General features: G+C 40.7%; 2 protein-coding genes across 5 annotated transcripts in view; one reads left to right on the forward strand and one right to left on the reverse strand.

The window, feature by feature from the left end:
• SLC24A5 (solute carrier family 24 member 5) overlaps positions 1-2,232 on the forward strand; it is a 21,530-nt gene extending 19,298 nt beyond the window's left edge. Inside the window, exon 9 of the mRNA XM_034783819.1 lies at positions 1,970-2,232. Within this exon, the coding sequence (XP_034639710.1) occupies positions 1,970-2,169 (200 nt within the window). The 3' untranslated portion in view covers positions 2,170-2,232. The remainder of the gene's footprint in view (positions 1-1,969) is intronic.
• Positions 1-17,234, reverse strand: part of MYEF2 (myelin expression factor 2) — a 25,074-nt gene extending 7,840 nt beyond the window's left edge. The window contains exons 1-15 of one of the 4 annotated variants that reach the window (XM_034783817.1): positions 17,151-17,234; positions 16,944-17,014; positions 12,690-12,919; positions 11,447-11,499; positions 10,205-10,212; positions 9,992-10,085; positions 8,885-9,076; positions 7,910-8,063; positions 6,829-6,878; positions 6,676-6,739; positions 6,415-6,516; positions 5,132-5,182; positions 4,982-5,053; positions 4,798-4,893; positions 4,536-4,637 (exon numbers count right to left, since the gene is read on the reverse strand). In XM_034783817.1, coding sequence (XP_034639708.1) covers positions 4,536-4,637; positions 4,798-4,893; positions 4,982-5,053; positions 5,132-5,182; positions 6,415-6,516; positions 6,676-6,739; positions 6,829-6,878; positions 7,910-8,063; positions 8,885-9,076; positions 9,992-10,085; positions 10,205-10,212; positions 11,447-11,499; positions 12,690-12,919; positions 16,944-17,014; positions 17,151-17,234 — 1,423 coding nt within the window. Of the gene's footprint in view, positions 1-4,535; positions 4,638-4,797; positions 4,894-4,981; positions 5,054-5,131; positions 5,183-6,414; positions 6,517-6,675; positions 6,740-6,828; positions 6,879-7,909; positions 8,064-8,884; positions 9,077-9,991; positions 10,086-10,204; positions 10,213-11,446; positions 11,500-12,689; positions 12,920-16,943 lie in introns of all 4 variants that reach the window. The other 3 variants (XM_034783816.1, XM_034783814.1, XM_034783815.1) reach the window with 3 other exon arrangements.
• Positions 17,235-17,746: the final 512 nt, after the last annotated feature.

Genomic DNA, 17,746 nt, shown 5'->3' on the forward strand with positions numbered 1-17,746 from the left:
GGGGGTGCTGTAAAGGCCAAAGGTATAAATGGGTTCAAAAAGAATTAGATACATTCATGGAGGATAGGTCCATCAATGGCTATTAGCCAAGATGATCAAGGATGCAACCCCATGTTCTCAGTGTCCCTAAACCTCTGACTGACAATAGCTGGGACTGGACCATAGGGCACAGATCACTCAATAAACTGCCCTGTTGTGTTCATTCCCTCTGAAGCACCCTGCACCAGCCACTGTTGGAAGACAGGAAACTGAGCTAGGTGGACCATTGGTCTGACCCAGTATGGCCATTTTTATGGAGAAGAGAATAGAAAGAACTCTCTCTGATAAACCTAGATCTGCTAGACTGTGACAAAGGCAGTGTCACTGTGACAATAGATCTTAATATGAGAAGACAAATGGGTGGGGTTCTAATGTCATCCAATGTATATCCACAAACTGATGACTTGCTCACTCCAAAACTATCAGCACAATCTTGGCTCTGACTTGCTTGATTTTATTACCCTTCACATGAAAGGAAACAAGAGTGTGCATGGTATGGGCTAGAAGGAAGAACACTGAAACTTCATGTTGCCCATGTTACTTTATCTGCTGGAGAACCTTTCACATTCTGGGTTTTTTGTTTATCTGGTCTGGTGTTTTTTGCCACAGAAAGTCAGTGACTGACTTGACCAGACTGCACACACTCTGAATACCCAATTTCTGAAACTGTTCCCCAGGGTGGATATATTTTCTGCATAATAAACCTGATGACAGACTGGTTGGCTCAGCAGTTCAAACGGAAAGATGATTGTTCTCTGCAAACCTGAGTAGAACGATGGTCTCTCAGAGGAAGAGTTTGTTTCCCCCTTTGCCACACCAGTGTTACCTGACCGCAGAATAATGTGCTGATTCTGGCTAGAATACTGTTTGTTCAGTGCAAGCTGGGCTTTTCAGCGCTCCAGCAGGTGGGGATCAAAAGCTCTCTCTCTGAAGTACAATATTTCCTTGGGTCAGGTGGATGCTTAGACCGGATCCCCAAACCCAAAAAGCTTGCGTTCGGGTCCTGTAGGGGCATCCTTTTCATTGTTTCATCACAATGCAACACATTTTGTGACTGTAGGGGAAAGACTATTTCATACTTATTGCTTTGATTGAAAGTGTCCTCTATGATAAGGAACTGTTTGAAGAGTTTGAAACCAGGGTACTAAATCCCAGCAGGATACAGTAAGGTCAAACAACATCAGCAGAGCTCAGATTGCTGGAGAAATCTACCATGCTAATTGGGCAATCAGATTTTATCCTCAAAGTGATTCTCTGAAGGGAATACTAGTCTCCAAGCATTTGTTAGGAGCAAGAAATCTTCTGCCAAGCGCCTCTCATTAACGAAGAGGCCTAGATTCAAGAACATCTCCACTCTGGCCACAGCCATTTAATACACAAACTTCTAAATAAGCTAGTCATCTCATAGATCTTGTTCTAGAGTCATAGATTTTCTTGATATTGTAGGCAAGGAAGAGGGGAGAGCCTTTTACTTCAAACAATGCCCCTTAAAATGGCCAATACAGTCTCTTGGGTACATTAAAACTGTGAAGCCCCTCTTCGATGCACCAGTGGCCCATTTTCCTTAAGTAAGAAGGCATCAGCCTAGATATTGGGATAGGAGGACAGTAGGGTCTTCCTCAGCTAAGCACAGCATAAACCAATAGTTATGATGTAAAGTCGTAATAGTTTATCTAGCAAAAGGAAAAAAAGTTATAGGTCCTCTGGGATTCTATCAAGTTGTCACTAAATACAAACGCAATGCCAAAATACAATCAAGAGAAGCAGATATCTGGTAACTTCCAATTACTTCCATTCTCTGACACTGCTATCCTGCTCAGTGATTCCCTAAACAGTAATGACCACAGGAAGCCAAGATATAGACTTTGTAGATACAAATCAGCCCAGGACACTTTCACCTTTAAGTATGTACTGTCTTGTTCGGTTACAGCAGCACCAAAGAATGCAAGTATATGGCAGAGCCCTGCTGTTTTGCACTCTACTTGGCTGAAGCCTGCTCCCGTCTATTGCATGCAGAACTCCTGCATCCAATTCCTCACAACAGTATTAAAATGCACAGACTTAATACCAGCCTCTGCAAGACCAAGATGCATCATCAATACACAGGGAAAAAAAATAATCTGGTATTAGTGTAAAACAGGGGTCGGCAACCTTTCAGAAGTGGTGTGCCAAGTCTTCATTTATTCACTCTAATTTAAGGTTTCGCGTGCCAGTAATACATTTTAATGTTTTTAGAAGGTCTCTTTCTAGAAGTCTATAATATGTAACTAAACTATTGTTGTATGTAAAGTAAATAAGGTTTTCAAAATGTTTAAGCAGCTTCATTTAAAATTAAATTAAAACGCAGAGTCCCCCGGACTGGTGGCCAGGACCCGGGCAGTGTGAGTGCCACTGAAAAAAATCATCTCGCGTGCCGTCTTTGGCACGCGTGCCATAGGTTGCCTACCCCTGGTGTAAAACATCTGCAGTCAGAACTAAGTTTGTGTTTTCAACTGAGAAATTTGGTCTACAAATACATAGCAGCCACTATCAACCTAAATATATTCTATTCTGAATGTCTTCATTTCCAAGGAACTGTTCAGCCACTTTAAATCCAAGATGGGGCAAAGACTTCCTGCCATCTTAAAAGATGGGAAACAGTCTAAAACAGATACCAGAAAATCTGATGTCTTCTGGAAAGGGGCAAATTAACCAGATTGTGCAAAGATGATAAAACGATTTGCTAAGAATCTTCTTTTTTGCCCCTGAAGAAAAGACTGAATCATCTTGTGAGACAGGGAGGCAACTCAGAAATTCAAGATAGTCAAGAGGACCCACTGGTCTTCTGTGATGTGGACCCAATCCTTGAAGATGCCCCACCCCAAACAGAGAATGTATGAAGAGTAGAAGCCATTCACAGGCTGGAAGAAGCAGAGCTTCCAGACTGACTTGCGTAAAGAATGATTCTCTAATTTGACTTAAGCACCTGTCTAAATGGGGATTTTCTAATTAAAATTGGTAATCATGCCTGAATCTCCTTCAGGGAAAAAACTGTTTTACAAGCAGCCTTTATGGTGGCAACCTAAACTAGTCCCTTCTGCCTCTTCCAATGAGGCATCCACATATCATGAAGATTTTATGAGTCAACCTCATGCTATTCTTCACCTTTGCAGGGTGGAGTTAACAGAAAAGAAAGTCAATCTCTTTAGCATGTCCACCACAAAAGGAAGGAAGTAAATAGCTACATTTAGTCAGGATCCAGGCTCATCCTTGCACTTCTGGTCAACCTAGGCTCTACTTCTGCAGAATATTTTTTGTCCTAAATGAGCAAGTGAAGCCAAGAGAGTAATGAAACCTGCTCAGTCAAAAATGTGCAACATCCTTGCACAGGACATTGTGACCTAAAAGTGGAGAAAATATCAGCACAACCTCCTGAGCTGTTTTTACCCCTGGGGGCATTCTGCACCACTGTGCAATGCAGAATTTTTCAGAAATTAACGTGCATGCAGAATTTCCTTGCCCCCACAGAAATGGACTGCAGTGCTGAGGGCCACGACTAGCGGTCGCTGGACCCAGCAGAGCCAAACTCACACATAGAAGACACTGCTGGGGGGTGGGGGAGGGAGCTAGAGGATTCCTGGCAGCTACAGTTCCCAGCATGCCCTAGGGGAGGGAGAAATGGGAGCTTGGCTGGACTGGGGGGGGGGGGGGGGGGGGGGTGCCCCCCCCCCCCCCCCCAAGCTGGGCTCTGGGGGAGGGGAGAAAGGGGCAGAGAAACAGAAACCGGGTTGTCATGGGGATTTCTTTAACTCTTTACTCCTGGGGGAATTTTTGTGTCTGTATTGTTACAGACATACTTGCTGACAGGTATTTTGAAATAAATTACCAAAATAAACTGCTGTTATTATTTAGTGTTATTTTGACAAATAAAATTTTCAGAATTTTAAAATATTGTGCTCAGTATTTTTAATTTTTTGGTGCAGAATTCCCCCAGGAGTATGACTTGCATCAAAAAAGGAAAGGAAGCAGACTGGGCCTGTGCAAGGAAGAAGGGGAGGAGACAAAGACGGTAAATTTCACTGTTGGATGCCTCCTATCCAATTTACATAAACGGGAAGGATAACCTGTCTAGTGTGCACTAATGAGACAGGGCCACAGAAACTGCAAGACAAATATTTGAACAGCTGGTATGCAGTTTCCAGAAAGGTGTCCTAGAATTTCGATTATTCAAATACTCAAAGTTATTAGCTCTGTTAACTTAAAATATTCTCTTTAAACATTCCCCCATTTAAAAAATATATATATATTTGTTTTGGACAGGGCCACCATACTTCCATCTATGTAAAGATCTAAATTTTATCCTGATTGCAGCACCTACCAAAATGCTCTTTGGAGACTGAGGTTGAAGGTGAAGAGCAGATAGATTTACTAGTCAGTTTACTTGTCAAAAGAAATAAAGTACTTGCAACACATTGTGATTGCTCAGGAGGAACTCAAGTTTGACAGAATTACCATACCCATTCTTCCAAACGAATCTCCAAAGCCCCGGTTCATTGCCATGTCACTCCGACCAAAATCTCTGTCCATACTTCCTCCCATTCCACCACGGAACATTTCTGCTGAGAATATACCAACAAACAAGCAAAAGTTGCAATAGATTTTCTGTTATATTTTCAACATAAGATGTTCATAAATTACATATTTCATGACTGCTCATGTAAAGGGAAAGTAGTTTAAAGCACAATTCTGAAGAGCTCACATTTAAGTTTGCTAACTTACCTCCCATGCCAGTTGCCATGCCTCCCATGCCAGTTCCTATGCCCCCACTCATTCCACTGCCCATATTTCCTCTGAAGTCATCTACACTCCCCATCCCTATGTAAAGAAAAACAGAGTTTTAACAACAATAATGGATTAAAAGTAGAGGGGGAGAGAGAGAGAGAGAGAGAGAAAGTTCACCCACCTCCCATTCTGCTGACTCCGCCAAATCCTCCCATGTTAGTCATTCCTTTCATTCCACCAAATCCACCGATACCTATGCAGTAAGGAAAAATGTTTTCTATACTATATTTTAAAGAAGTTAACAGAAAAGAAATAAAAAAAATACATATACCTCCTCCCATTCTGTTCATTCCTCCAAAGCCTGGGCCATCCATTCCCATACCTTCAACCAAAAGTTATACATATAGTTTAGAACACAGAAAAAGCTCTCTCTATATTTCTACTCTGAAACATTTCTATTATTATTATTCCTGGGGGAATTCTGCACCAAAAAATTAAAAATTCTGCATATTTTATCAAAACACCACCAATTTCAATTATTTGGGTAATTAATTTCAAAATACTGTCAGCAATTTTTGTCTAACAATACAGACAAAAAAAATTCTCCCAGGAATTAAAGAAGCCCCTACAACAACCACTTGCTGTTTCTCTGACCCCCTCCCCGAGTCCTGCCTGAGGACCAGACACCCCCACACTCCCTCCAGGGCCCAGTTCCACCTCAGACACTCATGCCCCTATCCTCCCAGAGCCCAGGGATTCAGAGGGAGAAACAGCCTGATGCTGGGTCCAGTGCTTGTACGGAGTTTCCTGCATGCCGCCTCCTTCCTCCAGGGCAGGGGTGACCAACCTGTGGCTCCAGAGCCACATGTGGCTCTTCAGAAGTGAATATGCAGCTCCAGGGCTGGAGCTACAGGCAACAACTTCTGATGTGCCAGGGGGTGCTCACTGCTCAACCCCTGGCTCTGCCCCCACTCCACCCCTTCCTGGCCCCTTCCCTGAGCCTACCATGCCCTCCACCCCCACTCCACCCCTTCCCCTCCCCTGAGCCTGTTGTGCCCGCCACCCCCAGAGCTTCCTGCACACCACAAAACAGGTGATCAGGAGGAAGGGGGAGGTGCTAATTGGCAGGGCTGCCAGTAGGTGGGAGGCGTTGGAGCGGGGCGGGGGGAAGGGAGCTGATGGGGGGCTGCTGACATATTACTGTGGCTCTTTGGCAATGTATATTGGTAAATTCTGGCTCCTTCTTAGGCTCAAGTTGGTCACCCCTGCTCCAGGGCATGCCAGGAACTGCAGCTGCCAGGAACCCTTCAACTCCCTCCTGCTTCCCCTTGGAGTGTCTTCTATTTGCAAGCTGGGCTCTGCTGGGTCCAGTGGCCCCAAGTGGCCATCAGCACCTCTGCAGCCCATTTCTGTGGGGTTAAAACGAAATTTTGCACAGAACATTAATTTTGCGCAAATACTGTATTGTGCAGAATTCCCCTAGGAGTAATTTATGTAAGTCAATTAATCAAATTCACACTATTCAAGGTTTACTTTGTTAGAGCAGACAACTTTTCCTGAGGCAAGACCAAGAACCATTAACATTATATAGAAAAGAAATAAAAGTATCCTCACCTCCTGGACCCATATTCCCCATTCCACCACCCATGCTCAATTGGGTTGCGCTGATGGGCTGTCCTCCTGGTCCAAGTCCCATCCCAATACCTCCAAGGCCACCTTTGAAAACCACAGTAAGTATCACCATCAGGAGTCAGGATTTCTGTTGCCATAATGAGACCCTACAAACATCATTCATGCCTTCTGGTGCAGACATAATACAGTTCCATCATAACATAAGAAGTTCAAGGAGTAAGAAAGATTATAGCCCATACTCACGAGGTAACTGTGTCGTCTTGTTTTCCACCACACGGAAGTCTTCATGAGGAATTGATTTGTCATCCTGTTGTGAAATGAGTATTATTAGGAGAGATTTCACTACATTTTAGCTTAGCTAAAATTAAGGTACAAGGGAACGGGCAGACAACTCACCATTTTTACATGCATGGGTCTATCGAACAGGAACTGTCCATTGAACATAGCTGAAGACCAAGTCAAAGAAGTTTGATCTGAATACTGAAGGCAGCCTAACTAGTTTTAAAGACTCATTTTTATGATTTAGCTTACCCACCTCCCTCACCCTTCTTAGTGGTTTCCTTCCCCCTTCTCCAATCAAGAAGATCAGCTAGTTAGAATGACAGTTATAGACAATCACTGAACAAATCAGCTCCTTTTTCAACCTTAACTACTGGACTGCAGAGTCACCCTCTCTCTCCAGCCCCATGATTATTTAAGTGTTTACCTACATTTGAACAGTCACTGGGCAAGAGAAAGAGAATGTTTCTGAATTCCAGTGGTTAGAGCACCCACCTCGGAAGTTGCAAAACCTGGTACAGTCTCCATGCTCCATTCTTTCATCATTTATCCACTATAGAATGGCTTCAACAAGAGAAGCTGATGAAGCCCCACATCAGAATATCCCATAGCTCAGGGGTTAGAGCATTTTCTGTTCAAACCCTCTCTCCCAAAGAGGTGGTGGGAGAGATGAGAATTGTACCTGGTTTTCCCACATCCCAGCAGAGTGCTCTAATCACTGAGCGAACAGTTATAAGGTAGGCACCAGCAACACCACCTGGATTTTGAATGGGATCTGATCTGGTGCGTGTGCCTGGAGGCTGCCCCAAGCCATACAAACCAACGAATTCTTATCTTCCCCTGGTTCATGAATTGCTCTGGGACTTGGGGCATGTCCAGTTCTACTCTAGGCGTCCAGGTGCCTAAGGTCTAAAACCTAGAAGGAGTTGCGTGGACTTCAGTGGCGCCATGCATGTGGACTTACGTGCCTAATTCTGGAGTTTAGGCACCTAAGCTGTTTTGTGAAGTGCATTCAAGGTCTTCATGTACACAGAAACTGAAGTTTAGCATGCACACAAACCAGCTACAATACAAATGGATATAGTGTAGCTTTAAATCAATCACATACACTCATATACCATTCAACACAAACTGAATCCACATTTAACAAATTGCTCCTTTAACCAGATAACTAATTCTCAAAAAAAATAAAGGATACATATTGCCTGAACTGCTTCAATTGCTTGTTCAAAAGTGACTGTTCCCATTCCTCGACTCTTGCCATCCTTGTCTTCTTTGATATCTGCACGTTTTACAGTTCCAGCAATGCTGAACACCTCCTTTAGTTTTTTCCAGCCAACTTTAAAGTCAAGCTGAATATACAAAATTACACAATTCCAATACATTTATCTCTTCTCATTAAATAATTTAGAAGACATTTTACAGCATAGTAACTTTTTAAACTCCTAAAAACAATACTTTTTATAGCACATGTCCACCACAGTGAGTCTAACAAGTCAAATCTCTTTAAAAGTGATGAATTTATGTCACTTCTGTATGCTTCCCTCCTCCTCAACTTTTAACATGGTGATTAGGAAGGGAATTTTTTTTTGCAGTACCTGCATTCTCTTAAGTACCAGTTTGCATTTAAAGAGAAACAGGAAACTAGTTCTAGTATTTCTTAAATTTGTGCAAATTCTGAGCTAGTAAGAGAATCAGAATAAACGATCGCATTGAAATAATAATGTAAAATAGAGTGTGTGTTAATGCAGAGTAACTGGCAAGATTCTCTGCACAAGGTGGATACACATGACAACAGATACACTCAGTTGTAAAGAAAAGCCAAAGTTATTTACTGGAAATAAACCTATCTGTAAATACTATTTTAAAAAATTGCAAGGAAGGACTACAGCAGAGTGAAGACCTTCAAAGAGACCTACTAGTAGTAGTCTGCTGCTCCTTAAAATCCATTTAACGTATTTCGTTTTTACATCCAAATCTGGACTCATGCATGCACTCTCTCTTCAGTTTCAGAAAAGAAATACCAGACCTTAAAGTTCATATGCATTTCTTTTTAAAGTGAAGAGATAGAGTGGATACTCTTGTATCATTCACAGAGATTGGTACTACTGAACATAAAGATTTTTTAAGATAGACTAGACATTAACATTTTTAAATATGTGTTTAAACTTACATTAGCAACAAAAATAGTGGACCCAAGCCTGCCAGCCTGCAAATTACTAATAATCTCAGGAGGAATGTTTGGATTATTGAGAATTGAAGGGGGTAAATTCATCAATCCAGGTGCCATATCAGGTCCATGTCCTCCTGGGAATGGTCCTCCCACACGCTGCAATGCCCTGCGAGCATGTTCACCATCAGGATCCTAGAACACATTTAAAAGTAAAGCTAACATATTCATCAACAGCAGGATTGACAGTTGAACAAAAAGAGAACTATTTTAAAATTCCACAAAAATCCATCAAAATCAACTAATATCCTTGTCAGCATCAGCAGAGGGATCAAGCACTTAATTAGCATGGAGACCTAATTCCCTCACCTCTAGAGGTGGGTCCTTTCAGATGAGGGTTGAGGCATATTGGCAAAGCACTTGTGGAGGAAGCGTGCACTGCCACTTCACATGCTGTACCTAGCCTATGGACAAGTAGAAAAGATTTCAATCTAATGGGCTGTCAGTCTAGTACCTTCTTCCAAGCACTGAGTTAATTCAATGAACTTTATTTTATTTGTTAATTCCATGATTAAAAATGTAGCAGAACATTCCAAAGAACTATTATAGGACCCAACACTATATATTACATTGAGAATTAACACTTATTTGAGATCTCAATTTGCACAATCACCCTATTTCCACCCCCATCCCACTACAAAATAGTCAGAACAATCTGACTGGCAGACTAGAGTTAAGAGTTATATTTTGATAAAAGTATAAAAACTGAAAGCAATAGCCTCGGATGAAAGAGGGAAGTGGTAGGAAGTTAGGAAGTATCTACCATTTAAATAAATAAATAAATAAATAAATAAATAAATGGCATTTGTTTATTTTGGCATACTACAGTCTTTAGGACACATCATGATTTTGTCACATTAGCTCACAGAAGGCACAATGCCAGGGGACCAACAGGCCCCTGGCTGTCTAAGGAAACATAAGAGGCCTCTCCACTATAGAAAGTAGAACTTATGTATAGCTAATAGACCACCTAATGTTAGTGTAAAGCCACTTCAAGTGTTCCTAGAAAAGATTTAATCAATTCAAGCTAAAACAAAGTAACATTCATACCTCTTTAATGTTCAGGGGTCTTCCACTAAGGTCATATTTGTTCATAGTTTCTAATGCTTTCTTTACGAATTCTTCATCTTTGAATTCAACCACACTTAAGAAGGAACAAAATATTTAGAGTATTAAAGTAAAGTTAATTTTAAAAAGTTAGCAGAATCTTTGTATAGTAGTGTCTTTCCGCACACACACACACACACACAAACAAAAACTTACCCACAACCCTACATCCATGATGGAGATTTGTGAACACATGTAAGGGGAGGAGGAAAAAAAAAAAAAAGGAGTGAGTCAGTAAACGTAAATTTTAAGATTCCATATTATTGTTAAATAACTGTTCGTTAAATTTCAACTCCAGAATTTATAAACACATGCTTTTTACTGATAGCCAAAATTTAATTTCACCTAGTGTCTTTTGAACAAACATACTTCAGTGGATATTACAATTAAAAAGCAAAAGACAATATTCTAAACTCCATTTTATTCTCTTTGAGCCAAACCAGAATTGGACTATAGAAAAATGCCACACAGATCGATATAAGGACAGTTAAAAGAATGTGATCAGCACACTCAGTACAAAATTTGAGTACAAAATTAAATTCCATATACATACAATATACAAGGATTTTGTGTACCTTTCAGAATTACGTTAAAAAGTTAATTTACTTTCATGAAAAGTAACTTATCGACTGCACCAAAACCCATTTAATAAAGCAACTAGTTTAGGACTGCTTTAAGTGAGCAGTAATACAGAGACTAAACTGAAAACACACCATTTTGTTTTACAAATGTTAGGGAAATCATTTACAACAATTATTCCTGCTTAGTTAGAATCAAACCTGCATTTCTCAGTTCATACAGCAGGTTCAGATCTATTATAGTTCAAACTTTTGACTGAAAAAAGACAAAGGAGCTTTAACATTCTTCACTCTAAGTGCCTCATTGCTGGCATTCTCTTGGCTGCCAACCACCTCCTTCCATTCAGTTTAAAAAACAGGCAAATTCAGTAAACCAAAGTGTTCAGCGCACTAGTCCTGTAAACTCTCAAATTAGATTCTTCAAACAGTATAGTCTATACATTTTTATACTTATTGGACTCAAATAAAAATATTACACTTGCAAAATTTGTCAGTTCAGTAGGTTTTTTTTAAAGTCCTTTACATAAAACAGATCTAGAACACAACAAAAATCCTAAATTAAAGTGTTGGCTGAAAAGTATTACCTTAGGAGAATTAAGTAAATGCCATTTGTTGACTTTTATAAAATAACTCGACCCTTACAGCCAGCTAGTTTGATTTACATGAAAGTGTCAGACTGATTCTAATACAGAAGCCTCAAGTCTATCATAATAAAATAAAAATGAAACTTACTTTCCAAAAACTGGTACAGGTATTATACAAAAATAAAACTGCTGAGGAACTTTTAAGCCTCTAGCAGATTGTTGCCCACGGCACTTACCCTTGATTTTCCTTCAGCATCCTTAAACAGCTCCACGTATGTAACCTCACCAACTACATAAGACATACAAAGGGAAAATACCAAGAGACAATGCATTTAAACACCAATATCTTGCTTTACTGTGCCCCTGTGCACAACTCTACAGAGAAGCACCTATTATTCACCAACAATCAAAACCAGACCAACATACCTCCTGTCAATGGCTATATAATTTAGCTAATTTTCAGAAATATGCAGCAGCCACATTCTCAAGAGCTATACAAACAACTATATTTAACCTAATTCATACTACAGATCATATTTTGGCCAGTATGATATAGTTGGTGAACAAATTCAGATACACACTTGGTCCCTTAACCTATCAAATTAGAACATCAACATTAGCACTTTTCAGTGACATTTGTCATCCTACTCACAACAGCTGTTTTAAGGTGACTTTCTACCTGAATGTCTTCAATCATAAGAGTTTGCCTTCAATATAATAACCAAATTTACAAGTCAAATATTTCACAGCAAGCCACACACTTTCTAAAGTTTCGGTGAATAAAACCAATCAAATAGTCATGTCACCTTACAACAGATACACCAAGCAAAGTTACAAAAAGTTTTTGGCATTATTTAACAGCCTAGAAGCCAAGTGTGCTTTGCATTACTTTTAAAGAATCAATATTTTCAAGAAAAATAACAGATCTAACTTTTTACAGAATTCTTATTAGAGTTATTTTCCCCCAAACTGTCCAGAGTAAAACATTTGGGGTGTTCAGATTACTCTATCAAAACTGCAACAGCAGTAACACACTTTTAATATAGATCTCCAGACAGTCAGTCATGGCAGTAGTGACAATGCAGACAAAGTTAATTCCACAGCCAGATTCCACCAAGGAAATACAAAACATCTTTTGAAATACACACTAAGTGTATTGCTTAAATACAATAGCCCTTTAAAAATCTACAAAGACTACAACTAGACAAAACACAATCTCTTTAAAAAGTCATGAGGGCATGCATATGCTGTTGGCTCTCTACTGTCACACTAAAATGGCAAGATTGTAAACACTTCATTTTCCCATACTACCCTTGCAATGCAGTTGTCTCAAATGAAAGAGTGGGGGAAAAGATAGACGTATCGAGTAAAGGCCAAAAAAAAAAAAAGAATGCAAGTCAAATCTGTGTGGCTCAAAGGACAAAAATATTTTAAGTTCCTCCCCTTCCTATATGAAGTGGGTTATCAGGAGTAAGTTACCTTTTTCTCTCATAAGATCTTTAATAGCTTGCCATTTCATGTCATATGGGATGTTGCTAATGAAAACTCTGTTACGGTTAATAGTCTTCTTTTCTCCAGCGCCTGTATTCTTGTCCTTTGAATAGGGATGGAATCTATTCTTGTTTCCAAGAGATGGAATTGCCTTCGGTTTTGGAACATACTTTTCCTTCACAGGTGCTTTCTCTTCCTTTGCTGCCTCATCATTATCCCTATATTTTCAAGAGGCAGACAGATTAGTTTTGCTTTGAGATAATGGTACAATTCTACATTAATAGGGCAAATCCCACATTTTGCATGCTATCAGCTTTGCAACTACCATTCAGAACTCCCTAGAACCCAAGATATTTTAAGAATTATTTCATTTTAAACAGTCTCATTTCATGAACACATTGTTTTATTTGGCAACAAAATAAGAAGTTAAAGTTTGCAACGAAAGGCCACACTGTTCCATTGTAATCACAGTAAGGAAGTCTAGTTAAGTTGTACTTCTCTACTAATATGCCTGTCAAGTTCCAGCAAGGTGGTGTTATAAAGAAACTGATTATTAAAAACTTCTGTAACTGAGATGTATCATTCTAGTTATTATAAGCCTTGAGACTTAGGAGTTTTAAATAGTGTACTGAAAGGTCTTTGCATAAAACATCAGTTGTGATTATGCAATATTCCTCTCATATCTAAGTGTTACAAGATTGCAGAAAAGGTGGATTTGGAACCCTCTTGCTTAACTTATTACATGAGCAAAACAGTATCTTCAGAACGCCTCACAAGCTGTATTTGTTTCAACAGGCTTGCAGGACCTAAAATTGTACACAACATTTTGACACTTTCAGAGTGTAGCTGAAATGACCTAAAATACACATTTCAGTTCTATAAATACAGTTCATCGCTGGACTGTTTGGTTTGTGTTTATTGAAGAATTATGAAATTAGGAACCAAGATTCTCTTCATGAAAACTACACCTTCAAATGTAATCAACCTGCATATCCTGAGTGTGCAATAGTCAATTTATTACTGTTGCGCTAAGTAAATGAAAAGTTCTACAGTGTGGTCCCATTTATTATCCATTCACAACGCCAAACTCCATTTTAGGAATTCAGAGCATGAATCTGAAACAATTACTTTTCTTAGAATTAGAAAGCTCTGGTGTGAAATGGGCTTTGTAGCCAAAATATGTAATAATCAAGTTAGTTGAGAGATTACCTCAAAGTTTATATCCAAAAAAGCTATAATAGCCAAAGAGATTATATCCAAAAACAAGCATATGTAGGTATTTTCATATTTTATATATAGCAAAACAATCTCATCACCTGAACATTCATAAGGAATATAGAAATCCATAGATGCAGAACTTCTGTGCATCCTAAAAGGAGAGGCAATGTTTTCTGTAAAATATGAGCTATCACTTTAAATAGTTTCTTCCTTGACTACAAAGAAAACCTTCCAAATGGGATTCAAAGCAGCATTACCTTTGCGGTCTGGAGACCAACTGAAATGACAACTTTAAGAGCTATGAACTTCATTATCTCACTTTAGTGGGGAATCCATTCAGTCAGAAAAAGTCAATCAGTACAGAATTCCCATGGAAGTAACGAAATTAAGCAATACAGGGACATCAGTTATAAATTAGCTAATTAAGGCCAGGGATTTTGTCTTCATACTGTACTTGTCTGTAGAGCAGCTAGCACTTTTTTATTGTTGTGTAAGTGTTTATATTTGACTTCTTGACCCAGATCCCCAAAACAGCAAGAATTTTCGTTATTAATCAAATTTTACGTAAAGGGATTTTTTGTTTGTTCATTCTGTGTGGTCAATCACTTGATAGTTAGATTGACCCAATGTAGTATGCATCCACATGTGCTGGGGCCAAAGCTGAGTAGGAACAATAACACGATTCTAAACTTTGATTACAATCAACAGCATTTATTATTAGCATACTGCATAATGCTTAAATAAGAACAAGAAACACAATTAAACTGATTTTTATTTCTGATTCCAGATATTACTAGTAATTAAATTTTAACTAGAAGACTGCATCTGTAGGAAACAAACTGAGGCAAACATTTAAATCCAAAATTGTGCAGAAAATAAACCTTAAAAACAAAATAAATAAAAGATAAATCTTCCAAGCTTATGTAAAAGAACGCATAGAAAAAGATTACAAATCTTTAATATGCAAGTGATTTCTCATGATATGAAAGTTAACAAAATATGTACAGCTCAGAATTCTAGTTATTCAATGTATTTTGTTGAAGAAGTTATTCTAGGAACTTCTATTGGTTCTGTTCATAAGCATCCATACAAACCAGTAGGTGGGTACAAAGGGGCAGTGTAGGATGTTCCACAACTAAGTGCCCGATGATGCAAATTTTTAACTTAGAGAATTTTTTCACTTGACCAGAGCTCGGAGAGCCAGGACTACATAAGTAGTCCTATTACTCAACATAGTAAGATTAAGTAGGTGCATAAGTAATTGCAGGATTGGAGTCCACCTGTCCACTTTCACGTAAGCATTATCTGGTTACAGGAGAATTTGAACAGACTGAAATTTGTCTTTTGACACACATTAAAATTAACACAATGCTTTCTGTACATGCAGGGGGAACAGAGGGGGGATTATGTGTACATGAAACCCTGATATCCAGGATCATATCTTGCATTGCTTTCTAAATAAGCCAACTCCCCAACTCTACCAACAAAAATATAGGGTAACAGGATTTTTGTTAAGTCACTACCATAATTGTTACATTCCCAGAAGAAAATGAAAAACTGATTACCACCATGTTGCATTTTGATGTTTGCACAGCAGTTTGAAAATGCAAGGCCCTACATATGGCCTTAAACCAAGAATACAAACCACAAAAATCAGGAGTGTGAGCATTTAGAACCAGGTGCACAACAAAGGAAAACTTGGCCTAGGTTACCCCAAGGTATGTAAAATATAATCTACACAAATATCATGTGTGGTCAAAAATACCTTCATTCTTCATCCCTTTTATGAATGTTTTTATTCTGAATCTGACCTCAAGTGTGTTTATTTACCACAATCCATACTTTTAAAATTTCAAATGTCAACGCAGCTTTCAAACAGACACCATGTATTAAAAGAAGTCTGTAACAAAATATACTTTCTTCCCGGGTGTGAATTGGGTAAAATGAGGAGCTGAAAGTTGTACTGATTTGAGATCAAAGACTTCCTATGTTCAGCCTAGTAACAGTTTGAAGGTCTGATGTCAAGAACCATCAGCCCTAGAAAATCCATTTGCTTTATTACATTGGAAAGCTGAAATTCCAAGCTTCCTTATAATATTTGGTATCTGTCCCTGACAGGTCATGGTTTACTGGATCTTAAAATAGCACCACTATAATTTACAGGAAAGCTGTTAATTTTTAAAACCTTTTCAAAATGTGTTACAAGTACAGATTTTTCTCTATCCACCTGCACAAGAGGACTCATGGTTCTAAGACAACCTGGCCTTACAGATGGAGGAATACCCCCCCCCCCCCAAAAAAAGCAGCAATGTAAAGTTACAATACATCTCCAGAAAAGCGTTTTATAAACAGAACAGGTTATGGTATTTGAAGGCATAAAGGTTTCACTACTCAAAAGCGACCTGTGGCTTGCCATGGAGCAATGATCAACTCCCACCCATATAATCCTCACATACTTACTGTCTGTGTTACACGCACAGGCTCGGATTCAGCGAGCAGACACACCACCATGCAAGGAAGCGCACTGCTCCCAGTGATCACATCGAGAAACCTCGCCATCGTTAATATCATGCAATTGCCTTGCCGCAGGGCCATGCTCTCCGTGTTCCCAAGAAGAGGCTAATGGGATGGGGGAAGCAGCCCTCCCCTAGCGCAGCACCCCATCGCAGGGCAGCCCCCATGAGCCTCCCCTCCCCCTGCTCCTAGCCCCCTCCTCCGACCTCCTCGTTATCCCCTCCTCCACACATGGCCCCCAAGCTACACCACAACGGCTAACACTAACGGGGTGGGGGGGGGCTCTACTTCCCCTCCCAGGTGATGGGGGCTCCCCCGGACTGTGTAGCCCCATCCACTCCACTCCTGGAGGAGGAGGAGCCTTGCGGAGGGAGGGGGGAAGGAGAGGACGGGCTGCCTCTCTACCACGGCCTAGGCGGCCCGCTGAATCCCCGCGCTCAGGTAGCCCCGTTGCCTGGCCCCCGCCCGCTTGTCCCCCGGCTCGGAGCCCAGGCCCAGCCCCGCACACACATTTTGACGCCATTGGCGCTGCCGCCGCTCTCGGTCGCTGTTGCCGCCGCCTCCTCATCCTGCTGCTGCGGCTGGTTGTCGGGGGCGGCTAAGGCCTCCTCCACTCCCCCCGGTGGCGCCGCGGCCTCCGGCTTATCATTCTCCGCCATTTCCTCGCCGAGCTCCTGTGCCGCCGCAGCCGCTGGGTTTGAAAAGGCCCCTGAGCGCCCTGGCCTCTCCGCGCCGGCCTGGCCAGCTCTCGCGAGAACGAGTCCGGAAGGGGGGGAGCGAACAGGGCTGTTGGGTTACCATAGTGACACCATTGTGCCGGAGAGGCCTATAGTCTCCATCCTCCCCCTCCTAGGCGGGGACATCTTACAGGCGCCGGTCGAAGGACTCCCCTTAATTAGCTGCTTCCAGCTCGAAGTGTAACCCCCCCCCCCCCAATACATTACCCAGCGCTCTCTGTGCATCCACCTTCCCCAGAGAACCTACTGCCAATTCTATCTGCCCTGAGACCCCTCCCCCCCAAAAAATACCTACTCCCACTTCTGAATCTTCAACACCCCGAGCCTCGCTTAGCCCCCCAACATAAACACTCCCATCTCTAAATATTCAGTAACCCCCATTCCTCCCAGCATACTCCCAAAACTCCCATTGCTACATTTTCAATCACTCCCCACCCCTACTACTCACCCCCAACATAATCCGCTTTCACCATTAATTGTTCCATAAACACACCTAGGATTTACACCAAAACTGTCTGCACCCAGCACTAAGTTCAGTAGTCACCCACTCAGTCCCAAAGGTCTCTCCCCTCAAAA

This window comes from Trachemys scripta, chromosome 10 (genome assembly GCF_013100865.1).
Source record: "Trachemys scripta elegans isolate TJP31775 chromosome 10, CAS_Tse_1.0, whole genome shotgun sequence".
NCBI lineage: Eukaryota > Metazoa > Chordata > Testudines > Emydidae > Trachemys > Trachemys scripta.